This window comes from Callospermophilus lateralis, chromosome 12 (assembly GCF_048772815.1).
Source record: "Callospermophilus lateralis isolate mCalLat2 chromosome 12, mCalLat2.hap1, whole genome shotgun sequence".
Taxonomy (NCBI): domain Eukaryota; kingdom Metazoa; phylum Chordata; class Mammalia; order Rodentia; family Sciuridae; genus Callospermophilus; species Callospermophilus lateralis.
Window position 1 is genome coordinate 84123092 of NC_135316.1, and position 24686 is coordinate 84147777.

The 24686-nt window shown below is 34.0% G+C and overlaps 1 protein-coding gene across 6 annotated transcripts in view; it reads right to left on the bottom strand.

Annotated features, from left to right (window-relative positions):
- Nucleotides 1-24686, bottom strand: part of Pds5b (PDS5 cohesin associated factor B) — a 198757-nt gene that overhangs the window by 121658 nt on the left and 52413 nt on the right. For all 6 annotated transcript variants that reach the window (XM_076872121.1, XM_076872119.1, XM_076872122.1 and 3 more), the window contains exon 2: nt 2829-2954. In XM_076872121.1, the coding sequence (XP_076728236.1) occupies nt 2829-2936 (108 nt within the window). In that variant the 5' untranslated portion in view covers nt 2937-2954. The remainder of the gene's footprint in view (nt 1-2828; nt 2955-24686) is intronic.

The following is a 24686-nucleotide window of genomic DNA, read 5'->3' on the forward strand; positions in this document are numbered from 1 at the left end:
ATATGTCCTAAAAAACAGTATGCTTTTTAAAATATTTCTGATCCTTTCATTAGAAGAAAAAGTATATTTCTAGATTAAAAACCTACTATGACCAATTTCATTTTCTACCTCAGCCACTAAACTACTCAGTGGTTTTATATATTCAGCCAACAAAGAATATATAAACAGTCTCAAGAAAGGATGTCAAAGGTGCATCCTTAAACTCTGAAAAGTTACCATGAAGTGACTACTATAGCATAAAAAAAAATATTTATTATGTTATAGTAAAAGAAAATATGATATGGATATGTCATTGACCCAATAGTATATATGTGATGAGCAGATGGAAGCTACAAGAAATGGATGCTTTTTTAAAAATTCACATAGCAGTGAGACAGAAATAAGAACGGTGAGGAACTACATAGTTTACACATCGTGACTGTGAAGTGATCTTTCACAATGATGGTCTCAGTCTACATTATATGTATTCAAATGAGACTTAAGAAAATTGCCTATTTGTCAAGAACTCACATTTAAATATAACTCCAATGGCAAGGTGAGCATTTGGTATCCACTAGGTGGTGCTGCAAATACTAAGCTACACACAGGGATCCAACAGCAAGTATCAACATCTACATTTTGGTCCTGTGCACTGCAAGGATATTACTTGCTCTAGAGTTAGATATCTGAGTGGTTCGATTTTGTACTGAATTCTCAGAGCAGCCATGGAAAAACAGGTTCTTCACAGAGCAACCCCTCAGTTCTATTATGCCAGAACCAACAATAGACCAATCCTTCCAATCTGGCAGTATAGCTTAAGTATATTATGTCCAGGGCTACTTTAATTTTTTGTTTGTTTGTTTCATTACTTTTAATGTTCATGCTTTTATGAGAACACACAAAGGGAAAAACTAAGCTGGGTACACAGACCTATTTTTTTCTTTAGAATCTTTTCATAAGAGTGGAAGCTGAACTATATTTTGAATAAAATGTTACAGGAAAAACTAGAAGTATATAAATAATATCACCCTATATATTAACAAACATAATTGATAAGACTTACTCAGGTACATATAAAAAATATTATCATCCCACATAAAGTCCTTTTTTATATTTCTCTAAGAAGGAGGATGCGAAAAAATAGTGGAAAGTGTAAATTAGGAAAATGAATGATGAAAAAGTATTAACCAGATTACTGCTTAGCATAACTGCCTGTAAAATATTGAAACCGTACTACCAAACACTAAATATGAGTAATATAGGAATCATTACACTAAGTTCAACAAAACTTCCTCAAAGGCCAGATAAGTTGCAGAAAGTAGTGAGAAATTCTCATTAACTGGTATTATACTGCTCATTAATAACTCTTCTTAGTCCTCTAAATTAAAAAAGGTGTCTGAGAAAATAACATCTCCAAAAGACACTAAATGCTAATCAGTTTGTACATGCAGGTACTGTCTACATTCAACATTAGTTTCTCAGCAAACAATAGGAATATTTACCTAGCATTACTGGAATAAATACATCTGAGGAAATAAATATAATGGTTTCCCAAAAAATTCAATAGGTCAAGAGAATGTAAATACACAGAAAAGTGAAACATATATAAAACTACATGCAAGTTCAGAATCAGAAAAAATACCCACATTTCAGCAAATTTACTCTCTGTAAAAACAGCTTTTCTTTCAAAAATATAATAAGTGGTATTCTAATAACTTATGTATACATGTATAATACCCAGTCATATAAAATGGGGGGGGGGCATTTTTTTTGCTAGATATTGAACTCAGGGACACTTTATCATTGAGCTAATGCCCCCTTTTAAATATTTTGAGATGTAGTCTCACTAGGTTGCTTAGGACCTTGTCAAGATGCTGAAACAGACCTCAAATTTATGATCCTCCTGCCTCAGCCTCCCCAATGGTTGGGATTATAGGCATTCATCACCATGCCCAACTAAAACATTATAGTATTAACATCCTTTTCTTCTTATAAAAAATACGCTACGTAGTAATACAAACCGTTAAGAAGTTTTTCAGCACTGGCATTCAGGTAAATAACAAGACAACATGAAACATTATACAAGGTATAACATGTATCAAAATATTACATGGGACCCCACTAATATGTACAAATTTTACATATCAGTTTTTTTTTTAATGAAAAGAATAATGTTTCAAGCGATATGCCTAGGTAGATAAAATCTAGAAGGAAAGAAATGCTTAAAAATAAAGACTATCTAAACTAACTGATAAATCAACTTAATGATCTCCCTGCCCACTATGCTATTTTAATCATCACAGGGACCATCAATGCCCTGAAGACAACAAGTGAAACACAATTCATATACATAGAAAGAAACCCTTGTCATTCAGTGACCACTTCATCTATGAAAGTTCTCCATCCATCTTGATTTGTTACCATTTGTCAGAAGCAAACGGAAAAGCTGTCAATCTCCAACCTACTCTCAAAATAACTGTAGAAAATTACAGCCCGAATACTCAGTACGAAGGCTTAAAACTTCCCCAGATTTAACTGGTTGCTTTATAAAATAAATAACATAATAGGAAAACGAGATGACTTTGTACCAAAAAAAAAAAAAAAAATTATAATGAACTTATTCTTTAAACCTAAGCATGAGAAGCCCTAGTTTCATCTTAATAACTGCTCTCCCATCAGTGGTAGCCAAAGAATTCCTACTGTTCCTTATCTACTCTACTCCCTTAGATCCTTTCTCTGCCATTTGGTGCTTAAATTCGTTTAAAGTTGCCCTGACTATGCCCTACATCATTCCCACTAAAAAACCCACAATAAATAGATATCCAAAATAAGTACTTAATTTTACTCACCTTTAACCGTCTTACCATCTCCTCTTTAGATATTTTATCTGAGATTTCCTTGACACCAGGAGGATAAGTAATTTTTCCATCATTGGTCCTTGTTTTTGAATGAGCCATAATGAAATATTTTTACCCCTAAAATAAGAAAATAATTAGATTCAAACAAACTTTAAAAACAGGTATAAACAACGTTTATAACAAACAAAAAAGGTAACTTGTCCTCAAAACAATTTAATTCCCTCCCAATTTATAGTAATTCATTCATCTAAAATAATTACCCTCCTGAACATTTCCCAAAATTATTTTTTTAGAAAACAAGACAAATTTTTTTAATCTCCATTAGTGGCAAACTTTTTACTTACACTAACCCCCTAATCACAATGTATGTGTGTATATGTGTGTGTACGTGTGTGTGTATGTGTGTGTGTGTGTATATATATGTGTGTGTGTGTGTGTGTGTGTAAAAAATTACAAAATAAGCAGTTTTTAAAGTACCAAAATTACTCAAACCAAAAATCTAAGAAAAAATCCCAGAGAAATAAATGGAGCATTAAAGCATTATATCCACTTATGCTCTAAGAGTATTTGTCAATCCTTATAAAAATAGGATTCAGCTTGGGTGATATCATGGGGCAAGAGTCAGAGTAATACCTGTCAAGGCAGAGGAGTCAAATATGAAACTCCCCTGACATAATGTGTATACTACCCCATCCTGAAAAAGATACATCTGCAAAAGAGAGAGTAAACCAGAAATCACTCTGTGTCCTTTTCTCCCAATCTCACCCGAAATAACATCAGAAAAGGGCTGCTTTGGTGCTAAGCACAACAAGGTAATAACATATTCAGGGCAAGAATAATAAGTGAGTTTCAGCCATGGGCCTACACATTTGCTGAGCTTGACATGACCTTTGTGTCCCTGAGAACCTCAAAACATAAACTTAGTGATCCCCAACTGGCAGTACTCCTAAGTACCTAACGTAAGTAAATCCAAGTCCTGCTTAAACTTGGCACCTTCATCCAAGGCAAAGAAATCCCAATGTGACATTTTGAAGATAAAGAACAGTATCAAGTCGAAAATAATCAAGCAACTAACAAAATAAAACTTGAGCAAGAACCAGCAGAAATAATAGACACCAAGAACAGATCCAGAATTCTTGATATAAATCCACAGATGATAATACTACTAATAATTTTTTTAAAATAACAAACAATTGTAAAAATATGTGCAGGGAAAATATAAAGAATAAGCAAGAAATTTTGAATAAAAACAGAAAAATGACAAACATTGAAATTAAATACTCAGTGGGTAAGTTCATTAGAAGAAAGTAAAAACCATTAGAATCAGTGAACTGCAAGAGGGGTCAGAAGAAACTAGAACATAAAGGAAGGTAGGTCTAACTGCAACGTGTTTCACACTAATATCTGGAGAAGGAGAAGGAGATACAGTCCAAATATCTATACAGAAAATACTTTATCTGAGAAAAGTAGGATGTTACAAATACCCCACAGCATAAATCATCCTTATTAACATTCCACTGAAAGCTATTATTTTGAAAGCTTTTACTTGTGATAAGGAACTATATAAGCATCCCTACTAGCATAATTTTTACTGGACATTGTAACGAAGATGCTAATCAAAGAAAGGAAAGGGGAAAAGATGTAAGGGCTAAAAAGGAAAGAAACTAAGTTATTATTTGTAGTGTTATGATTGTGTATACAAAAACTCCAAAATGGTTTATAGACAAAACATCTGAATTAATAAGGCTGAGTTTAGCAAGGATGTAGAACAGAAAAATCTATATAGAAACATTATCAACTACGGGTAGCACATACTTTCCCAAGAAGCAAAGGAAGGGAAGAAACCAAAAATAATAGGCAAATCAATTGGAAAGAAGGAAATAAAATTGTCCCTGTATCCAGGCAACATGATTGTCTACTCAGAAGACTGCAAAGGAATCCAAACAAACAAAAAAGAAAACTAGTAGTTTCTCAAAGCTACACGATTTAAGACCAACATCCAAAAAGTACTCTTTATTTGTTAGCAAGAAAAAGATAGAAACCTAAGTTAAAAATAATACCATTTATAGTTACTCCCTGCCCTGAAATTAATGGAATACTTTAGTATAAAGCTAACAAAACATATACAGGAGTGCTATACTGAAAAATATAAAAACTGATGAAAGAAATCACAAAAGATGTAAAAAAAAATTTTAAATATCATGTTCATGAACTAAAACATCAATATAGTAGAGATACAAACTCTCCCCAGATTGGTCTACAGACTTAAAGATTCCATCAACAATTCAGTAAGACTTTTCACAGAGATAAAGCTTATTTTAAAATTTATGCAGGAAGACAAAGGAACTAAAATAGCTAAACAGTGGAAAACAATAATGTGAGAAGAAATCACTGCACAATTTTAAAACATTCTATACACAGTAACTACATTAAATAAAACAATGGGATGTTAGCTGATAGACACACAGAGATCAAAAGGAACATTAATGACTCAGAAATAAACCCGCACAAATGCACAAAAATGATTTTCACAAAGGTGCAAATGCACTTCAAGGAAGCAATAAATCTTTTTCACATACAGTGCTAGAGGAAGTGTATATCCACAAGCAAAAAGAAAAATGAAGTTTAAATACCTCATACCTATGCAAAAGCTAACATTTAAATGGTCATGGAATTATCTATAAAACTACAAAATTCTGATAAAAATTCTTGAAAAAAAAATCTGGGCTGGGATTGTGGCTCAGTGGGAAAGTGCTTGCCTAGCACGGGTGGGACCCGGGTTCAATCCTCAGCACCACATAAAAATAAAGGCATTGTGTTGTGTCCATCTACACCTAAAAAACAAATTTTTTTTAAAAAAAATCTTCACCACGAGGCCTAGGTGAAAATTATTAGAAATAACACCAAATCAAGATCTATAAAAGGAAAAACTGATAAACTGGATTTCAAAGTTAAAGCTACAAATTACAGGAGGTCCTGTTTCTGGCTGCTTCGTGGCATGAAACCAAGAAAGCAGACAGGTAGCTTCTCCACAAGGTCTCACACCTAGACAGAATACGACACCTCAGAGTGTGAGAGGACCCCTATACAGCAGATTTTCGCAGAAATCACCAGCACTGCTACCACCGGAGCAGAAATCATAGCCTTTGCGTTCAAGGGGGACTCCAGCAGTTCTAGCTCATGCACAGCTTTCAGGCGGCTTAGTGGAATCACCTACAAGCACCTCTGCAGAACTCCAGACTGCCTGCTCTACTCCCACTCAGGTCACTGGGCTGCTGACTATCCATACCACAGGGCCATGGCCCAGCTCCCCCAATCTCACAAGATGCCCCAGAAGTGAAGGCAAACCAACTCCATCTTGGAAAACCTTTCTCACCAATTTTGGTGGGAGTGGCTATGAGATAGAATCTCCATTTGAACAGGTGATATATTGTTGATATTGGGATCTGTTAACATTGTCCTTCCCCACAAAGGAGGGATCTTGGAACCCTACAAGAGCACTACAAATCTATAGGCTAAAAACAATAACACAAAAGATCCACAGAGCTGGATAGGAAGTCACATGAGCATCAGGAAAAGACAAGGGAAGAAAGTACCACAAACAAATCAAGAAAACACTCATTAGAAGCATTGGCAGCTACAACAGAAAAAAATGACATGGTTAAGATGTTCTGAGAACTCAAAGAAGACATAATAGAACAAATGCAGGCAGTGAAAGATCACTTTGACAATGAGCTACATAAACAAATCCATGCAGCAAAAGATCACCTCAACAGGGAGATGGAGGTTCTAAAACTAAATAAACAGAAATCATTGAAATTAAAGAAATAATAAACCAAATTAAAAATTGAAATGAAAGCATCACCAACAAAGTAGACCACCTAGAAGATAGAACATCAGACAATGAAGATAAAATATATCACCTTGAAAAGAACATAGGCCACACAGCGAAAATGATAAGAAACCACGAGCAGAACATTCAAGAAATATGGGATAGCATAAAAAGACCAAATTTAAGAGTTACTGGGATAGAGGAATGCATAGAAGTCCAAACCAAAGGAATGAACAATCTATTCAATGAAATAATACCAGAAAACTTTCAAAACATGAAGAATGAATTGGAAATCCAAATTCAAGAAGCCTACAGGACGCCGAATGTACAAAATCACAACAGATTCCACAGCAAGTCACATTATGATAAAAACACCCAACATACAGAATTTTTTAAGGAGAGAATTTTAAAAGTCACAAGAGAAAGGAATCAGATTACATACTGGGAAAACCAATTAGGATAACAGCAGATTTTTCAACACAGTCTCTGAAAGCTACAAGATCCTGGAACAACATATATCAAGCTCTGAAAGATAACGGGTGCAGACCAAGAATCTTGTATCCAGCAAAATTAAGCTTTAGATTTGAAGATGAAATGAAAAACTTTGATGATAAACAAAAGTTAAAAGAATTTATAGCTAGAAAACCAGAACTATGAAACATCCTTGGCAAAATATTTCATGAAGAGGAAATGAAAAACAACAATGAAAATCAGCAGAGAGAGGTAGTACACTAAAGAAAAAAATAATCAAAGAGGAAAACCAAGTCAAGTTAAATATAAACAAATATGGCTGGGAATACAACCCATGTATCAATAGAAACCCTAAATAATAATGGCTTAAACTCACCAATCAAAAGACATAGGCTAGCAGACTGGATTAAAAAAAGATCCAACAATTTGCTGCCTCCAGGAGACTCATCTGATAGGAAAAGACATACACAGCCTGAAGGTGAAAGGTTGGGAAAAATAATACCACTCACATGGACTGTGGAAGCAAGCAGGGTTTTCCGTATTCATATCAAATAAAGTAGACTTCAAGCCAAAGTTAATCAAAAGGAATAAAGATGGACATTACATACTGCTCAAGGGAACCATACACCAACAAGACATAACAATCATAACTATATATGTCCCAAATAATGGTGTAGTTATGTTCATCAAACAAACTCTTCTCAGGTTCAAGAGTCAAACTGACCACAACACAATAATCTTGGGTGAATTTAACACCTCTCTCAGCACTGGATAGACCTTCCAAACAAAAGTTGAATAAACAAACTATAGAACTCAATAACACAATCAATAACTTAGATTTAACTGACATATATAGAATATTTCAAGCAGATACATTTTCTTCTCAGCAGCACATGGATTCTTTTCTAAAACAGACCATATACTAGACCACAAAGCAACTCTTAGCAAGTACAAAAAGGTAGAGACACTACCATATCAGATCATAATGGAAGGAAATTGGAAATCAACAACAAAATAAAAAATAAAAATTTCTCCATCACGTGGAGACTAAAGAATATGCTACTGAATTAACAATGTGTTACAGAAGACCTCAAGGAGGAGACTAAAAAATTTTAAGAGGTAAATGAGAACACAGACACAACATGTCAAAATCTCTGGGACACTATGAAAGCAGTACTAAGAGGAAAATTCATTGCATGGAGTTCATTCCTTAAAAGAAGAAAAAGTCAACAAATAAATGACCTCATACTACATCCAAAAGCCCCAGAAAAAGAACAAATCAGCAGCAAAAGCAGTAGAAGACAAGAAATAATTAAAATTAGAGCTGAAATCAATGAAATTGAAACAAAAGAAACAATTGAAAAAACAAAAAGTTGGTTCTTTGAAAAAATAAATTAAATAGACCCTTAGCCACGCTAACAAAGAGAAGGAGAGAAAGAACTCAAATTACCAGCATAAGTGATGAAAATGGTAATATCACAACAGACACTACAGAAATACAGAGGATAATTAGAAATTATTTGAAATCTTATTCTCCAATAAAATAAAAGACATTGAAAGCATCAACAAATTTCTTAAGTCATACGATTTGCCCACATTGAGTGAGGAATATATACAAAATTTAAACAGACCAATATCAAGTGAGGAAATAGAAGAAGCCATCAGAAGCTTACCAACCAAGAAAAGCCCAGGACCGGATGAATACACAGCTGAGTTCTACAAGACCTTTAAAGAAGAACTAATACCAATACTCTTCAACTTATTTCAGGAAATACAGAAAGAGGCAATAATTTCAAACTCATTCTATGAAGCCAATATCACCCTGATCCCAAAACCAGGCAAAAACACATCAAAGAGAGAAAACGTCAGACCAATATCTCTAATGAACATTGATATAAAAATTCTTAATAAAATTCTGGCAAGTTGAATACAAAAACATATCAAAAAATGTGCAACATTATCAAGTGGGATTCATTTCAGGAATGCAAGGTTGGTTCAACATGAATATCAATAAATGTAACTCATCACATCAATAGACTTAAAGATAAGAATCTCATGATCATCTCCCTAGATGCAGAAAAAGGATGTGACAAAATACAGAACCTCTTCATGTTCAAAACACTAGAAAAACTAGGGATAACAGAAACATATCTCAACATCATAAAGGCTATCTATGCTAAGCCTCAGGCAACATTATTCTAAATGGAGAAAAATTGAAGGCATTCACTCCAAAAACTGGAACAAGACAGGGATGCCATGCCCTCTTTCACCACTTCTATTTAACATAGTTCTTGAAACACTGGCCAGAGCAATTAGACAGATGAAAGAAATTAAAGGGATATGTATAGGAAAAGAAGAACTTAAATTAGCATTATTTGCTGACAATGATTCTATACCTAGAAGACCCCCCAAAAAAAAAAAAAAACTCCACCAGAAAACTTCTAGAACTAGTAAATGAATTCAGCAAAGTAGCAGGATATAAAATCAACACCCATAAATCAAAGGCATTTCTGTGTATCAGTGACAAATCCTCTGAGAAGGAACTGAGGAAAACTGCCCCATTCACAATAACCTCAAAAAAAATAAATAAATAAGATACTTAGGAATCAACTTAACGAAAGAGGTGAAAGATCTATACAATGAAAACTACAGAACCCTAAAGTGAGAAATCAAAGAAGACCTTAGAAGATGAAAAGATCTACCTTGCTCTTGGATAGGCAGAATTAATATTATCAAAAGGACCATACTACCAAAAGCACTATACAGGTTTAATGCAATTCCGATCAAAATCCCAATGGCATTCCTCATAGAAATAGAAAAAAAATCATGAAATTCATCTGGAAAAATAAGAGACCCAGAATAGCTAATGCAATCCTTATCAGGAAGAGTGAAGCTCGTGGCATGGCTATACCAGATCTTAAACTATAGTACGGAGCAATAGTAACAAAAACAGCATGGTATTAGCACCAAAACAGACTAGTAGACCAATGGTACAGAATAGAGGACACAGAGGCTAACCCACAAAACTACAATTATCTTATATTAGACAAAGGTGCCCAAAAAATGCACTGGAGAAAAGACAGCATCTTCAACAAATGGTGCTGGGAAAACTGGAAATCCATATGCAACAAAGTGAAATTAAACCCCTATCTCTCACCATGTACAAAACTTAACTCAAAATGGATCAAGGACCTAGGAATTAAACCAGAGACTCTGCATCTAATAGAAGAAAAAGTAGGCCCTAATCTTCATCATGTGGCATTAGGCCCCAACTTCCTTAATAAGACTCCTGTGGTGCAAGAATTAAAATCAAGAATCAATAAATGGGATGAACTCAAACTAAAAACTTTTTTCTCAGCAAAAGAAACAATCTGTGAGGTGAACAGAGAGCCTACATCCTGGGAGCAAATCCTTACCCCTCGCACATCAGATAGAGCACTGATCTCTAGGTTATATAAAGAACTCAAAAAGCTAAGCACCGGAAAAACAATAACCCCATCAACAAATAGGTCAAAGACCTAAACAGACACTTCTCAGAAGATATACAATTAATCAACAAATATATGAAAAAAATACTCATCATCTCTAGCAATCAAAGAAATGCAAATCAAAACTACTCTAAGATATCATCTCACTCCAGTCAGCATGGCAGCTACTATGAAACAAACAACAATAAGTGTTGGCAAGGATGTGGGGGAAAAAGGTACACTTTCCAATATGGAAAGCAGTATGGGGATTCCTTGGAAATGTGGAAATGGAACCACTATTTGGCCCAGTTATCCCTCTCCTCACTATACCCAAAGGACTTAAAAACAGCATGTTACAAGGACACTGCCACATCAATGTTTATAGCAGCACAATTCACAATAGCTAAATTGTGGAGCCAACCTAGATGCCCTTCAGTGGACGAATGGGTAAAAAAAAAAATGTGGCGTATATACACAATGGAATTTTACTCAGCATTAAAAAAGAATAAAATCATGCCATTTGAAGGTAAACGGCTGGCGCTGGAGAAGATAATGCTAAGTGAAGTTAGCCAATCCCAAAAATACAAATGCCAAGTGTTTTTTCTGATATAAGGAGGCTGACTCATAGTGAGGTAAGAAGGGGGAGCATGGGAGGATTAGATGAATTCTAGATAGAGAAGAGGGGTGGGAGGGTAAGGGAGGGTGCAGGGGATTAGCAAGGATGATGGAATGTAATGGACATCATTATCCAAAGTACATGTATGAAGACTTGAATTGGGTGTCAACATACTTTATATATGAAAAATTGTGGTGTATATGTGTAATAAGAATTATAATGAAAAAAATACAAAGTACATGTATAAAGGCATGAATTGGCGTGAACACACTTTATATACAAAGATAAGAAAAGCTGTGCTCTATATGTGTAATAAGAATTGTAACGCATTCCTCTGTCATGTATTTAAAAAAATAAAATCATTTTTAAAAAGCTACAAATTACAAACATTTGTAAAACACGTATCTTTTAAATGGCTTGTATCTGGAATATATAAAGAACTCTCATGTGGACGCTTCAACAATCCAATTACAAATGGACAAAAGATATAAACAGACATTTGAATAACAGGAATACACAGAAAGCAAATAAGCACAAATTAGTTGTCAAGGAAAAGCCAATTAAACAACAATAAGATGTCATTATATACCATTAAAATGACTGAAATAAAAATTATGGTAATACCAATTTCAGGCAAGGATATAAACAAACTGGATCTAGCAGACATTACTGGTAGAAGTCAGGTTGGTTTTATTAATAAAACTAAACATGCACTTACCACACAGCCCAATCACATTCTTAGGCATTTATCCCCCAAAAATTAAAGCTTCTGTTCATACAAAATATCCCAAAATTAAAACAATCTAAATGCCTTAGTGGGTGGTTAAACAAACTGATAAATCCATTCATACAAGGGAATACAACTCAGCTACAAAAAAGAATTGAATTACTTATAAATGCTCTATCTTCTAGACATTATGTTTAGTGAAAAGAATCAATCTCGAAACGTTGCATGTTGAGATTGAGGTTCCATTTATTTAACATTTTCAAGATAATAAAACTCTAGAATTGGCCACTACAAAGATGAAAATCTAAGAGAATACAAGGCAATTCTTTCTTGATTGCAATGGTGGTTACAAAAATCTATACATGGGATCAAGCTATACAGAACTACACATACAGACAAAACACAAAGTGTAATGTAAAAAACTCAAGAAAATGAAATAAGTTATGTAATCTAGTTAACAATGTTGTACAATGTCAAGTTGCTGATTATTTGTATACTATGATATACTGCAGTTACAGAAGATGTCATAATTGGGGGAAGATGAATGAAGATTCACAAAACTGTACTATTTTGGAACTTACTATACATAATTATTTCAAAATAAAAGTTCTTTAAAATAAAAAGCTAGCAATTTTCATATAAGCGGCATCAGGACGTTTAAAAATACAATTTACGTTGAAAACCAAAAACTTCCTAGAAATTAATTTAACAAAAGATGTTCTTTTACAGAGAAAATCATAAAGCACGATAGAAATTAAGGAACATCTAAATAAATGAGATATTATGTTCACAGACTGTAAGTTACAAATAAATCTTCCTGTACTGATTATAAATTCAATACAATCCTAATTAAACTTTGGTTTTGTTTTTAAAGAAATTTAATAAATTTCTTTAAAAATTTATAGGTAAATACAAAATGTCAAAAAAATAGCAAGACAAGAAAAAAAATGGACTTATTCTACTAGATATTATAAACTGATATAAAGCTAAAGCAATTTAGTGTGGGGTTAGTTCAGAAAAAGATGCACAAGACACAAGAGAGTGCCCAGAAACAGACACAAACATGATACCTCATACCATATACAAAATGAATTCCGGGTAAATTAATAACCTCAATACTGAAGCAAAATTTAAATGTCTTTGGAATATGATAAAGGAGAATAACTTCATGGCTTCAGGAAAAGCACTAACAAGCAAGAACCAAGCTTATAACTGTGTTCCTTCAACCAAAGAATGTATTCAACAAAGGCCTAAGATAAATATTCTAGGGCAAAGTGGATAAATGTGAAAACTTCCCAATTTTCTACAGTCTGGAGTGGAAGACAATCTCTCTGCCTTGTCTCAATGAAAACAAAAGACTGTTTTATCATCCACATCTATCAACATCTACATGAATGTGGCCACAGCCCATAGATAAGTAACATAGACAATGATCTTACAAAATGTACTAATCCATATATTGAAAATTTATCAAGTGCCTATTTCTTGCAGAACACCTTAGGAGTAATTATGGGGCAAAATAAGTAAAATGGATCTCAAAATCTACCAAAAGATATGGACATTCCCTCTAAACAATTATATCACAGTATTTCTGAAATTATCTTAATGTTAAGAAATAACAAGAATCTTGGAAAAAATAATATTGAAAGAAAGACCACTTCTATAAATGAATGGAGGTGGAGTGGTAGTAATATCGGGGGGCGGGGGAGGAGGACAGAGAAAACTATTTTAAAAGTTCAGATGTTACTGGACTCAAAGTGTGACTGAAGGAAAAGATGAATGAAAGTAATGAGAGCTTAAAAGGAAAAGATAAGAGCCAACAAATGGGCCACTTACTCAGTTGGCACTTCATTCTTACAAACAGTGTTACTGTAAGCAGGTATGAAATACTTCTGTGGACAAACACACACAGGTTGTTTCCTCAAATGATTATATACTTATTGGCCCCTACTACACAAACTCTATGGAACTGAAAGTTTCTAGTGTACATTTTCACTTTACCTTACCCCAAGCAGGTAGATCTAGACTCCTGCAACATATAGATAGTCACACTTCCAACATACTGCAAACAGCACTTATTATATCATACTTATTGTACTTCCTTCCTATTTCTATGTCTGTTTCTCCCACTGACCAGGATCTCCTTAAGACAAGGATAGTATAGCATCTATTACATGTAACAAGTACTATTAGTAGTAGATACATAGGAAATACTAATGAATGAATGACCAGAACTATTTTAAGAAATTGTGGTTATAACAGGCAGTACAGATTAGACTGAGGAGGAATCAAATGCAATAAAACCAATTAAGAAACAGCTGCAAAACTCTAGGTAAGAAGAAATGAGAAGCTGACTGCAGACAATAAGGGGGGGGGAGGGGGAGGAAAGAAGAAAAAATGATTCAAAGACTTACAAATTATTATAACAGAGAAATAGAAGATGACTGTAAGATTCAAAGCTTTTATTCCTGGAAAACCATTTTTTAAAAAAAAAATATGTACTGAGAATTTACTTGTTGCAATCTACTGTACTAGGTACTAGGAATACAATAATGAGCAAACATACAAAATCTCTGTCCTTGCCAAAATAGAAATGGTAGAAAAACCAGAGACTAAGTCTTGGGAAAAATTAAGTTTCATGAAGGAAGTTAATCGTAAATTACAAGTCTAAAATTATAAAGATAAGTCAAAGTCAGGAAACATTTTAGTGCCCTCTATTGCTTGTATTATGTGGTTTTACAAGATCAATAAAGAAAATATATAGGGTGAAATGAGATATTAATACTGAACCTTGAGGAAATACCTAGGTTGACAGGGAGAGAAAATGATCAAGAAGGAAAACAGAAAAGTCAAGAAAGGTACAAAAATGAAGATAACGGTTACAATAATCAAAGGAAAAAAATGTTTGAAAATGGAGGGTGAAATATAGTTACAATTACTTCAGTGAAAACATACAAAATGACTTCAGCAGATACTTCCTTGAACTTGTTAGGATGTTCTTCCAACAAGTAAGTTTGTGAGGAATAATGAGAATAAACATCAAATTACAAGGCAAGGAAAAAAAAGTGAAAATGGAAAAAAGAACAACAGAAAAGAAGAAACAGTACAGAAAATAAGATCTCCACTTGTTGGCAAAAAGGTATTGATACAGAACTGCTCCTCTGAGGTTAAAAAGAATGTTAAAGAAATGGTATGACATAGCCAGGCATGGTGGCACATGCCTGTAATCCGAGACACTTAGGAAGCTGAGGCAGAAGGATTGATTACAAGTTGGAGGTCAACATCACCAATTTAGTGATGGCCTAAGCACCTTAGCAAGACTCTGCCTCAAAAACAAGAAGGGGGGGGGGGGGGGGGGCTGAGGATACAGTTCACTGGTTCAGTGTTAGAGCACCCCTGGGTTCAACTCTCAGTTTTATATATACATATAAGATGTATGTAAATAAATTTTCTTCATTTCTAGGGAATCTCAAATATTCACCTTTAATGTAGGACAGACAAAAAAAATGAAACACAACTATATTTTAAAATAGTTTATATAAAACTGACTTGTATTACAATCTGTTTTACATAAAATATAAACCATAGAATGTCATTTCTCATTATCATTCTCCATTTCTAAACATAAATTTTCAGATCATTAATTTATGATGAAACTATGATAACCTAGAATTCTCCTACTTTCAATGGGTAATTTGAAACACTTTCCAAAGGCAGTTAGTTTCAAATTTTTTATATAAATATTGCTACATTTGACACTTTATGTCCAGTATGAATAAATACAAGAAAATATTCTAATGCCAAAGAGCTCTAAAACTTCCCCAAAAAAAGTCATTAAAAGAAACATATTAGCCTACTGTATAACTAAACAGAACAAATTAATAAATAAGAGACATATTAGCATTTTTTAATCATTCCAAAAGTCCTAAGAAGAAAAACTGGTGAATTCATCATTTTTATTCAAAAAATACATAAGACACATTTTCATTGGAGGGAAAAGAAATATATAGCATTGACAGGAGTGAAGAATAACAGCAAGAGCAGCAACAGCAGTTGTGTTTTTCAGTTAATCTAAGAAGAAATAAAGACCAGCATCTGCCATTTTCATGACAAATTTGTCCTTTAAAAATCCACAATTGAGATATTAAGTTCAGTCACATAAACCAAATCAAACCACTATCAAAATCCGTTTGGTGGGGCAACATTTATTAAAAGCTGCTTTTCCTCCTGCAGTTTCATTCCAGGTTTGAGGTGGAATTAGATGGAAAACATAAGGCTTTATGGAAGATGATAACTACAGAAGAAAGTCTTCCCCAAGATTGGTACCTCTTACAACCAGCAGGTGGTGCCCTCCATAAAGACAACCCTTCTAGTACATAGTAATTAAACACAATGAGAAATTAGACTTATTCTTGTCAAGGGACAAAAAATAAGGTGAGTTTTTCCAAACAGAAAAAATAATAATAATAATCCATACTATTCTCCACTGAGTATATAACCTTAAGGCTATATTTACCTATTTTCCAACTTCTTAAAAGCTGCTTTTGTTCATATACAATGTGGCACAACTCAACTAGCATCAGTAACAGTACAGAAAATCAGACTTTGTTGCGCCTTCCATCAAGAAGTAAGAATAGCCCCATGTCACTGAATCTGGGATGGTATTATTGACCTGGTTTGGCCAATGGGAGACTGGCAAGCTTAGTAAAGTACCATGCTTTAGGTCTGCCAATAACTTGCTGCTCTTAAACCTACTCTGAACATGTGACCAAGCCCAAATTATCCTGCTCCTATATAAGAAATTTATATGGAAAGAGTGTATATCTCCCAATCATGGTCATCATGAACTAGCCAGCCCCAGCCAAACAATCAGGTGACTGCGGAGGCACACCTGTAGATGCAAGGGCAGGGAGGCCCCTGCTGAAATCTGCTAAATCTGACCCAAATCAGTAGTACTATCCAGATCAGCCAAATCCAAATTGCCTACTTGTAGAACTGGGAATGGGAATTAAGTCATGAATGATTTTTTATACAGTAAATGTCTGTCATCACTGACCTCTATGTTGCCAAATGAAATTAAGACTTCTCTCATTCTTATTTTATAGATCTCAGCAGTATTAAACATAGTTGACCATAGCCTCCTCCATGAAACACTATTTGACTTTAATTTCTACTATATTTTTGCCTTTTCCTGATCTTTCTCCTACATTACTGGTCCCTCCTATCGCTTCTGATTCCTTTTCCTAAATCCAACTTTTAAATATCAGTAATCCACCAGAGCTCAATTACTTTATATGCTCCTGTCCTAAAGCTTCTGCTTTCAGATTTTTTTTTAAAGACTTGAATAAATACCCCACCATCAAGCTCTCTTTTTAAACTTAGACCATGTGTAAAATGGTCTATTTAACATTTACATTTGGATATTCTCATTGGCATCATGAACTTAAGATACCCAAAGTTAAACAATGAAGTGTGTCTCCCAACTTCTTCCCCCTCCAAAAACTCTTCATTCTTCAATCTTCTCTATCTCAGTAGGTGGTAACTTTGTATACCCAATTCTTCCTCCCAGAAAGCTGGGAATGATCCTTGACAATTCTTAAAATTGATCGGAGTCCTACAAATGCTACCTGCAAAACAAATGAAACTCATACTTATTTAGCCATTACTTTTTATCAACCAGACCTAAGCCACCTTTAATTCATTCTTCACATAGCAGCTAAAATGATCTTAATACTAACTTATTCATATCACTGCCTTACTAAATATTCTTAAACAAGTTCCCACTGCTGTTAGGGTAAGTTCCAAATACACTACTCTGACCACTTTCTCATTACACTTGGTCACATAGCTATTCCCTCTACTACAAAAAATAAACTTCTCTAGCCTTCATGCTCAGCTAACACGATTTTTTTCCAAGTCTCTAATCTACTGAATCTAACATAAATCTCTACTACATGTTCTCCTTACATATCCTGTACTTTTGCTTTAAAGATAAATGTAAACATTAGTCTCTGTTTCTCCTTCTAAACTATAAATAAATGACAATAAGTAATTAAGTACCCCCATTTTGCTATATAACTAATGTATAGCACAATGCTGGTAGAAAAGCATTCAATAAATACTCCTGAGATGAATTACTTAAGTATGCTTATTTTACAAATGAGGCTGAGAGAGATTAAACAAGTATGCTAGAATTATCCAGCAACTCAACTGGAATTGATTCATATCAGATTTTCAAATCCTATGCCCTTAATTTCCCAATCTTGGACAACACTTGAATCCTCTAAGCACACCCAAACACCTGAATCTGAAAAAAGCTCCATGGGGACTTTTATGTGCAAAGTTGGCTAATAATGATTTAACATTAAAATACACCACCCAATCTGCCCACTATTTATGCAAGTATATCTGAAGTATATAAGCATGGCAACCAAATTAACCAAAAGTATTTGACAAATAGATGGTGGTTTTCAAAACTCTTTCATATACATTATATTTTTCCTCACAATTCTATAAAATAAAAGCAGAAATTGTCCCTAGTTTATACATAAGGAAAATGAAATTCAGAAAGTTTACAAACTTGCATATAGCCACATGTGTAGTGTCAGAGCCAGAACAAGAGACAAAGTTTTATGGTTTCTATTTCAGATTCTTTAAGTGACCTTGAATTGGAAATTAAAAATCGCAATACTAAAAAATCACAACAAAATAAAAAGAAATAAAAATGTTAGATCAACAACAGGCTCAAGTGACATAAGCATAGTTAGGACATAAGCATAGTTAGTCGAACAGGATGACTCTAATTAAAGAGAGACAGTAACAAGTGTTGAAATTGTATATGAGAAATAAACCCTCAGACGCTACTAATGTAAAATGTTGCAACCATTAAGGAAAACAATATGACAGTATCTTTAAGATACTGTCATACTATGGTATATTTAAAAAGTTAAACATGTATTTGCCATGACCCTGAAATTCCAATTCAGATACCTATCCAAGAAAACTGAAAACCTATGTCCAGAGACTTTTACAGAAATATTCACAGCATTATTCATAATACCCAAAAAGTATAAATAAGAGAAATAACTGATTTTATTCTAGTAACAAATAATTCATAAGTTTTAAATTGTATGCCGTCCTGAATCAAGAAATCGAAGCATCAAGAAATTTCATGCAGTCCTACTTCATCTCACCCAGGATGTGAATCATCCCTTTGTCCAGTGTATCCACTCTACCCACTCAAAAATCAGTTATCATCTCAGTGTTGACTACCATAGTATCATAGTGCTTATGTTCAAGTCACCCTTATTTTATTTAAATGATGGCCCAAAACTCAAAAGCAGTGATGCAGGCAATTCAGATATGGCAACAAGAATCCATAAAGTGTTTAAATGAAAAGGTGAAAGTACAGTAAGTTATTGCAAAGGGAAATGGGTTGGGGGGGGGCACTCATTCATATAACTATTAAGTATATTGTCATAAATGTTGTATTTATTATTAGTTATTGTTGCTAATCTCTGACTGTGCCTAATTCATAAATTTAATGTCATCACAATACATGTATATGGGGAAAATCATAGTATTTGTAGGGTTCTGCACTATCTGCAGTTTCAGGCTTCCACTAGGAATCTTTTGAAATGTATCCTCTGCAAATAAGAGGGGACTACTGTAGCATCTGTCCTGGGCTGGGTGTGGGAACCCAGAGTGACTCACAAATGGACATATGAGATCTCTGGCAGTCAATGAGTGCACAACTCTAATAAAAACTATTGCTTATATACATAACATCTGTGACATAAAGGAAACACAAAAGAGAGTCCAATTCGTTCTTCCAAACATGGCAAAGAAAGTTGTTCACAGCACCTCACAAAGAATTGGAATTTAATCTAAACCATGAAGACAAGAAGGTAGTGAGGTAAGAATTCTGGGTAAATAAAACAATGAGCCATGAACAAAAGCGCAGAAATATGCCTTATGCCTGATCTGATGTGAAAAACAAGTACAGTTAAAACGTTATTTCTATAAAAACTTCACATTCTGCAAAATCATACTTTTAAAATAATAGGTAGAACACAATACATACTAAGAAAATACTAGCATAGATCATCTCTACCAGCATTTGTTCCCAACATCATAATCAAACTTTTAAGGCTGAAGCCTTAAATCTTGGGAATTCAGGCTTCCTCTTCAAGATGTAGACCCTTGAAGGTACTTCTAATGGGGAGGGAGGTGGCAGAGAACTTTAGCAAAATTACAATTTTAACCTAGTCAAAACCTTGTTCAATTTTTTGTTATATTTGGGGAAAATATTTTCACAGATACTTCATATGCACCTGCAGCTTTACCACAGAGCTTAACATAGAAAGATGAGAGACTCAACACTATTAAACTGCTTATAATAAAAGCAATTTTACATCAGGATTCCAACACCTTTTTTCTGAAAATCTCATACACTGTTTAAAATGTTGGGGAGGGACAGGAATCCTTTATTACCAGTGAGACTTCTGTATTATACTAATTTCATTCCCCTGCTTAACAATTATGAGTTAACTTATGTTACAGAAAAATGAACTGCTGGGGAGGAAAGGTGATTTGACTAGATTCTGTGCATGCGAATGTACACATACATGTGCACTTATGGTAAGGGAGAAAGAAATTGGGATTAGTCCATCTAAACCTTTAAGTCTCTGATAAGGATTCTGGTCTTTATCACATTGGGAAGTTGTCATCTGTATTTATTTTTTAAGGAATAAGAAGAATAATCAAATTTCTATTTTAGAAAAAGAATTTCAAAAAGTCAGACCATAAAAAAGGGTGGGGGTGGGGGACTTCAGGAATGTATGGTGGGCTATAAAGGGCTTATAGGAAGCTCTGAACAACTGGAAGAGAACATAAAAACATTCAAACACATGATACATTAGAAACTCAGAAAGAATTATGGTTTAGTGGTAGAAAAGGGTTAAGACAAAAATAGTCAAACTTTACCAGTGAACAGAGAATCAATCTTGACCCTTTCTTAAACCATTACAGGTAGTCATTTATCTGTTAGGGATCCCTGTTACTTTCCCCAATTGTCTCCCACAAAGAGAATCAAGAACAAAAACTGGGGCTAGGGATGTGGCTCAAGCGGTAGCGCGCTCGCCTGGCATGCGTGCGGCCCGGGTTCGATCCTCAGCATCACATACCAAGATGTTGTGTCCGACGAAAACTAAAAAATAAATATTAAAAAAATTTTTAAAAAAGAACAAAAACTGTATGTGGGGTGCTGTTGACAGTAATAAAGTGTACAGTGCAACTTAGACAATGTCAATTGAGAGAGACCTACACTTTCCATTCAAAATCCAAAAGGCTTTGCAGAATACTATTTTGTATCTCTTAATGAAAAATGAACCATCCGTACTGATACCTAAGGATCCAAGGTACACACTGTACACAGAGTGAATTGGAATACAACTGCTAATTCTATCTAATTAAAAGTAATACAGAGGGTTGGGGTCATGGCTCAGTGATAGAGCACTTTCCTACCACGCATGAGACACTGGATTCAATCCTCAACATCACAAAAATACATACATAAAATTATTTTTAAAGTAATACAGTATCTACAATGACAAACATTTAATGAACAAACTTGCTTTAAAAGTTATGCATTCTTGTAGATAAAATATAATGAATAAACAGGGAATAGTGTACAATATAATGAGTAAACGGGAAGTGTACAATTCAGTCCAAAGACAAAATCTGGGCATCAAGTCCACCAAAAAAATTTGATCAATTTCTCAATAAATGTCCCTAAATGACAAAACATACCAAAATCATAAATATTTTAATATATTCCTAAAAACACTGTTTTTGAGGGAACGAAGTGTTTTAATCTAGTTTTATTGATTAATACTGCCTTTTTCCAGGTATTTTCAATTGAATTATGTCCAATAATTCCAAACACAACAGGATTTTGTTTCTTTCTTTTTGTCTGCCTAAGAATATTTTGCAACTACATTACCCTGGGTGGGAAATTACTCAATCCTCAAGAGCATTATAAAGACTTTTCTATGGTTATGATAAGACAACTGCCAAAATCTAAATTGTTTGGGGAGTCCTGGTTACTGGAAATTTAACCCAGGGCATTTTACCACTGAGCTATATCCCCTTTTTATTTTGAAATAGGATCTCACTAAGTTGCTTAGGGCATCACTAAATTGCCAAGGCTGGCCTTGAATTGGCAATCCTCCTGTTTCAGTCTCCCAAGTCAGTAGGATCACAGGTGTGCACTACCATGCAGAGCCTAATTTGTATTCTTCCTAGCAAATATCATCAACTTTGTTTTGTGGCAATGTTGCCCAAACATGGAAGACTATTTATTTGCTTTTTTTCCCCTTAAATGGTTTTATTAATATATAATCCACAATGGTTCATCCTTTATTAAAAATGTACAATTAATAATTTTTGTCATAATACATCATTTGATTATATAAAATACGTAAAACAGAAAATTTGCCATTTGAACATTTTAAGTGTACAATTCAGTGACATCACATTCACAATGCTATACAAGCACCAACACTATTTCCAAAACTTTTTATCACCCTCAACAAAGGAAACTTCTAGCTATTAACCAATTAACTCCCCATTCCCTCTACTTCCAAGCCCTAGAATTTGCCTAATCTTAGTGTGTATATTAGTGGAATTATATAGTATTCATCTTTTTATATTTGGCTAATTTTACTTACCCTAATATTTTCAATATTTATCCTTGTTATAACATATATCAGAATTTTGTTCCTTCTTATGACTTACAGCCCATTATATGAATCTGGTTTATCCATTCATCTGTTCATGGACACCTGGTGGTTTCCACTTTGGGCTACTGTGCATAATGCTACATGAAAATTGGTATATAAATATCTGCTAAAGTCTCTGTTCAATTCTTTTCCATATATACTTAGAAATCAAATTGCTAAGTCTTGTGGTAATTTTATGTTAAGTGTTTTGAATAACCATCATAATTTTTCCCATGGCAATGTGGGCAATACCAGCAAATGAGGGTACTAATTGTTCTACATCCTAACAGTTGTTATTTTCTGGGTTTGGTGGTGGTTGTTGTTGAGTTGTAGCCATCCTAGTAGGTGCAAAGCATAATTTCACTGTGTTTTTTATTTTCATTTTCCTATAACTAATGGTGTTGAGCACCTTTAACATGTTTATTGATCATCTGTATATCTTCTTTGAAAAGGAGTTCATTCAAGATCTTAGCTCATTTTTAAATTAAGATGTCTTTTTCTTACTGAGTTGTAGGAGTTCTTTATATATTCTCAAAAATATATCCACTTCAGATATAGGATTTACAAACATTTTCTCTCATTCTGATGGATGTATTTTAATTTTCTTAATAATGTTCTTTGATGTACAGAAGACTGGGCTTTTTTAAAAAAAACAAATTTAATTATCTATTTTTTTTCTCCTATTGCTCATATCTAAAAATTTACTACTAAATTCAAGAGTATAGAGTTCTGCTCCTGTATTTTCTTCTAAGAGTTTATAATTTTAGCTCTTTTTAGGTCACTGGTCCATTTTGAGCTTTATATGCGTATGTGAAATAGGGTTCATTCTTTTTGTATGTGGATATTCATTTGTCCCAGTATCATCTGTTAATGACTGTTCTTTCCTTATTTGTTTTAAATAAAGATGTCCTGGTCCCTCCTCCAGAAATTTTTATTCAGCAAATTTGGGGAAAGTTTTCAGATTCTGAGTATTTAAGTAATGTCTCAGATAATTCCCATGGTCAAGCAAGTTTTGAAACAGTATAGAATATACCTTAAGGTGTTCAATTCATATTCCAGAGCAGCCAAAGGACTGTTTGTTTTTTTAAATCCTTACTTGGTCCTCAGATATATTCTTAACCCATACTACATCCAGGACAGAACTTAGGTAAGCACCTTTAATTTTTGCAAATGATTGTCAACTTTATCATCTGCACATTGGATCTCTAAAACATAAGACTGTCAAACACAATTAACCTTGCTACAACATGTTCAGGCCTTTCATTTGTTCAACAGCAAGTATTCACTGAGCATATATGATATCCCACTATGGACTAGGACTACAAAACAATCAGTATCAGTCTCATGGAGCTTATATTAAAGTTGGAAGAAGACAGGTAATGTGAAAATGTTAAAAACAAAGTGTAAGGGGCGAAGGAAGATATTTTAGTTTGCAGATATTAAAAAAAAAAAAAAAGTAAGAGATTACAACATGCAGACATCTGAGAGAAGAATATTTAAGACAGAGTGAGTCCGGGGGATTACAACCATGAACTAGCTACCAAACCATCAAAGACGTTCAGAGAAAACTTATATTTATGAAGGATATTTTAAAGGAATCCAATCCACCTTTTCTAGATCAGGGCTTCTCAGTTTCAACAGTACTGAGTCTTTTGCCAGAATTCTTGTTATGAATGGATGTCAGGATGGTCAGGGCACTGCAGGATATTGAGCAGCATCCTTAGCTTCCTTCCACTAGATGTCAGTAGTACATTAACACCACCCCTCCCCCAGCATGACAATCACCCACCCTTCTAACAAACCTAAGTGCCACACCCCTGCTGGACAAAACTATCCCAGGTTGATAATCACTGCTCTAGGTTATCTAAAGATCTATATAAGAGACCCATATAAGTCTTCAGGAAGTCTATGAACCACCTATTCAGAAAAAGTATACAAAGTCAGCCTGCATGGGG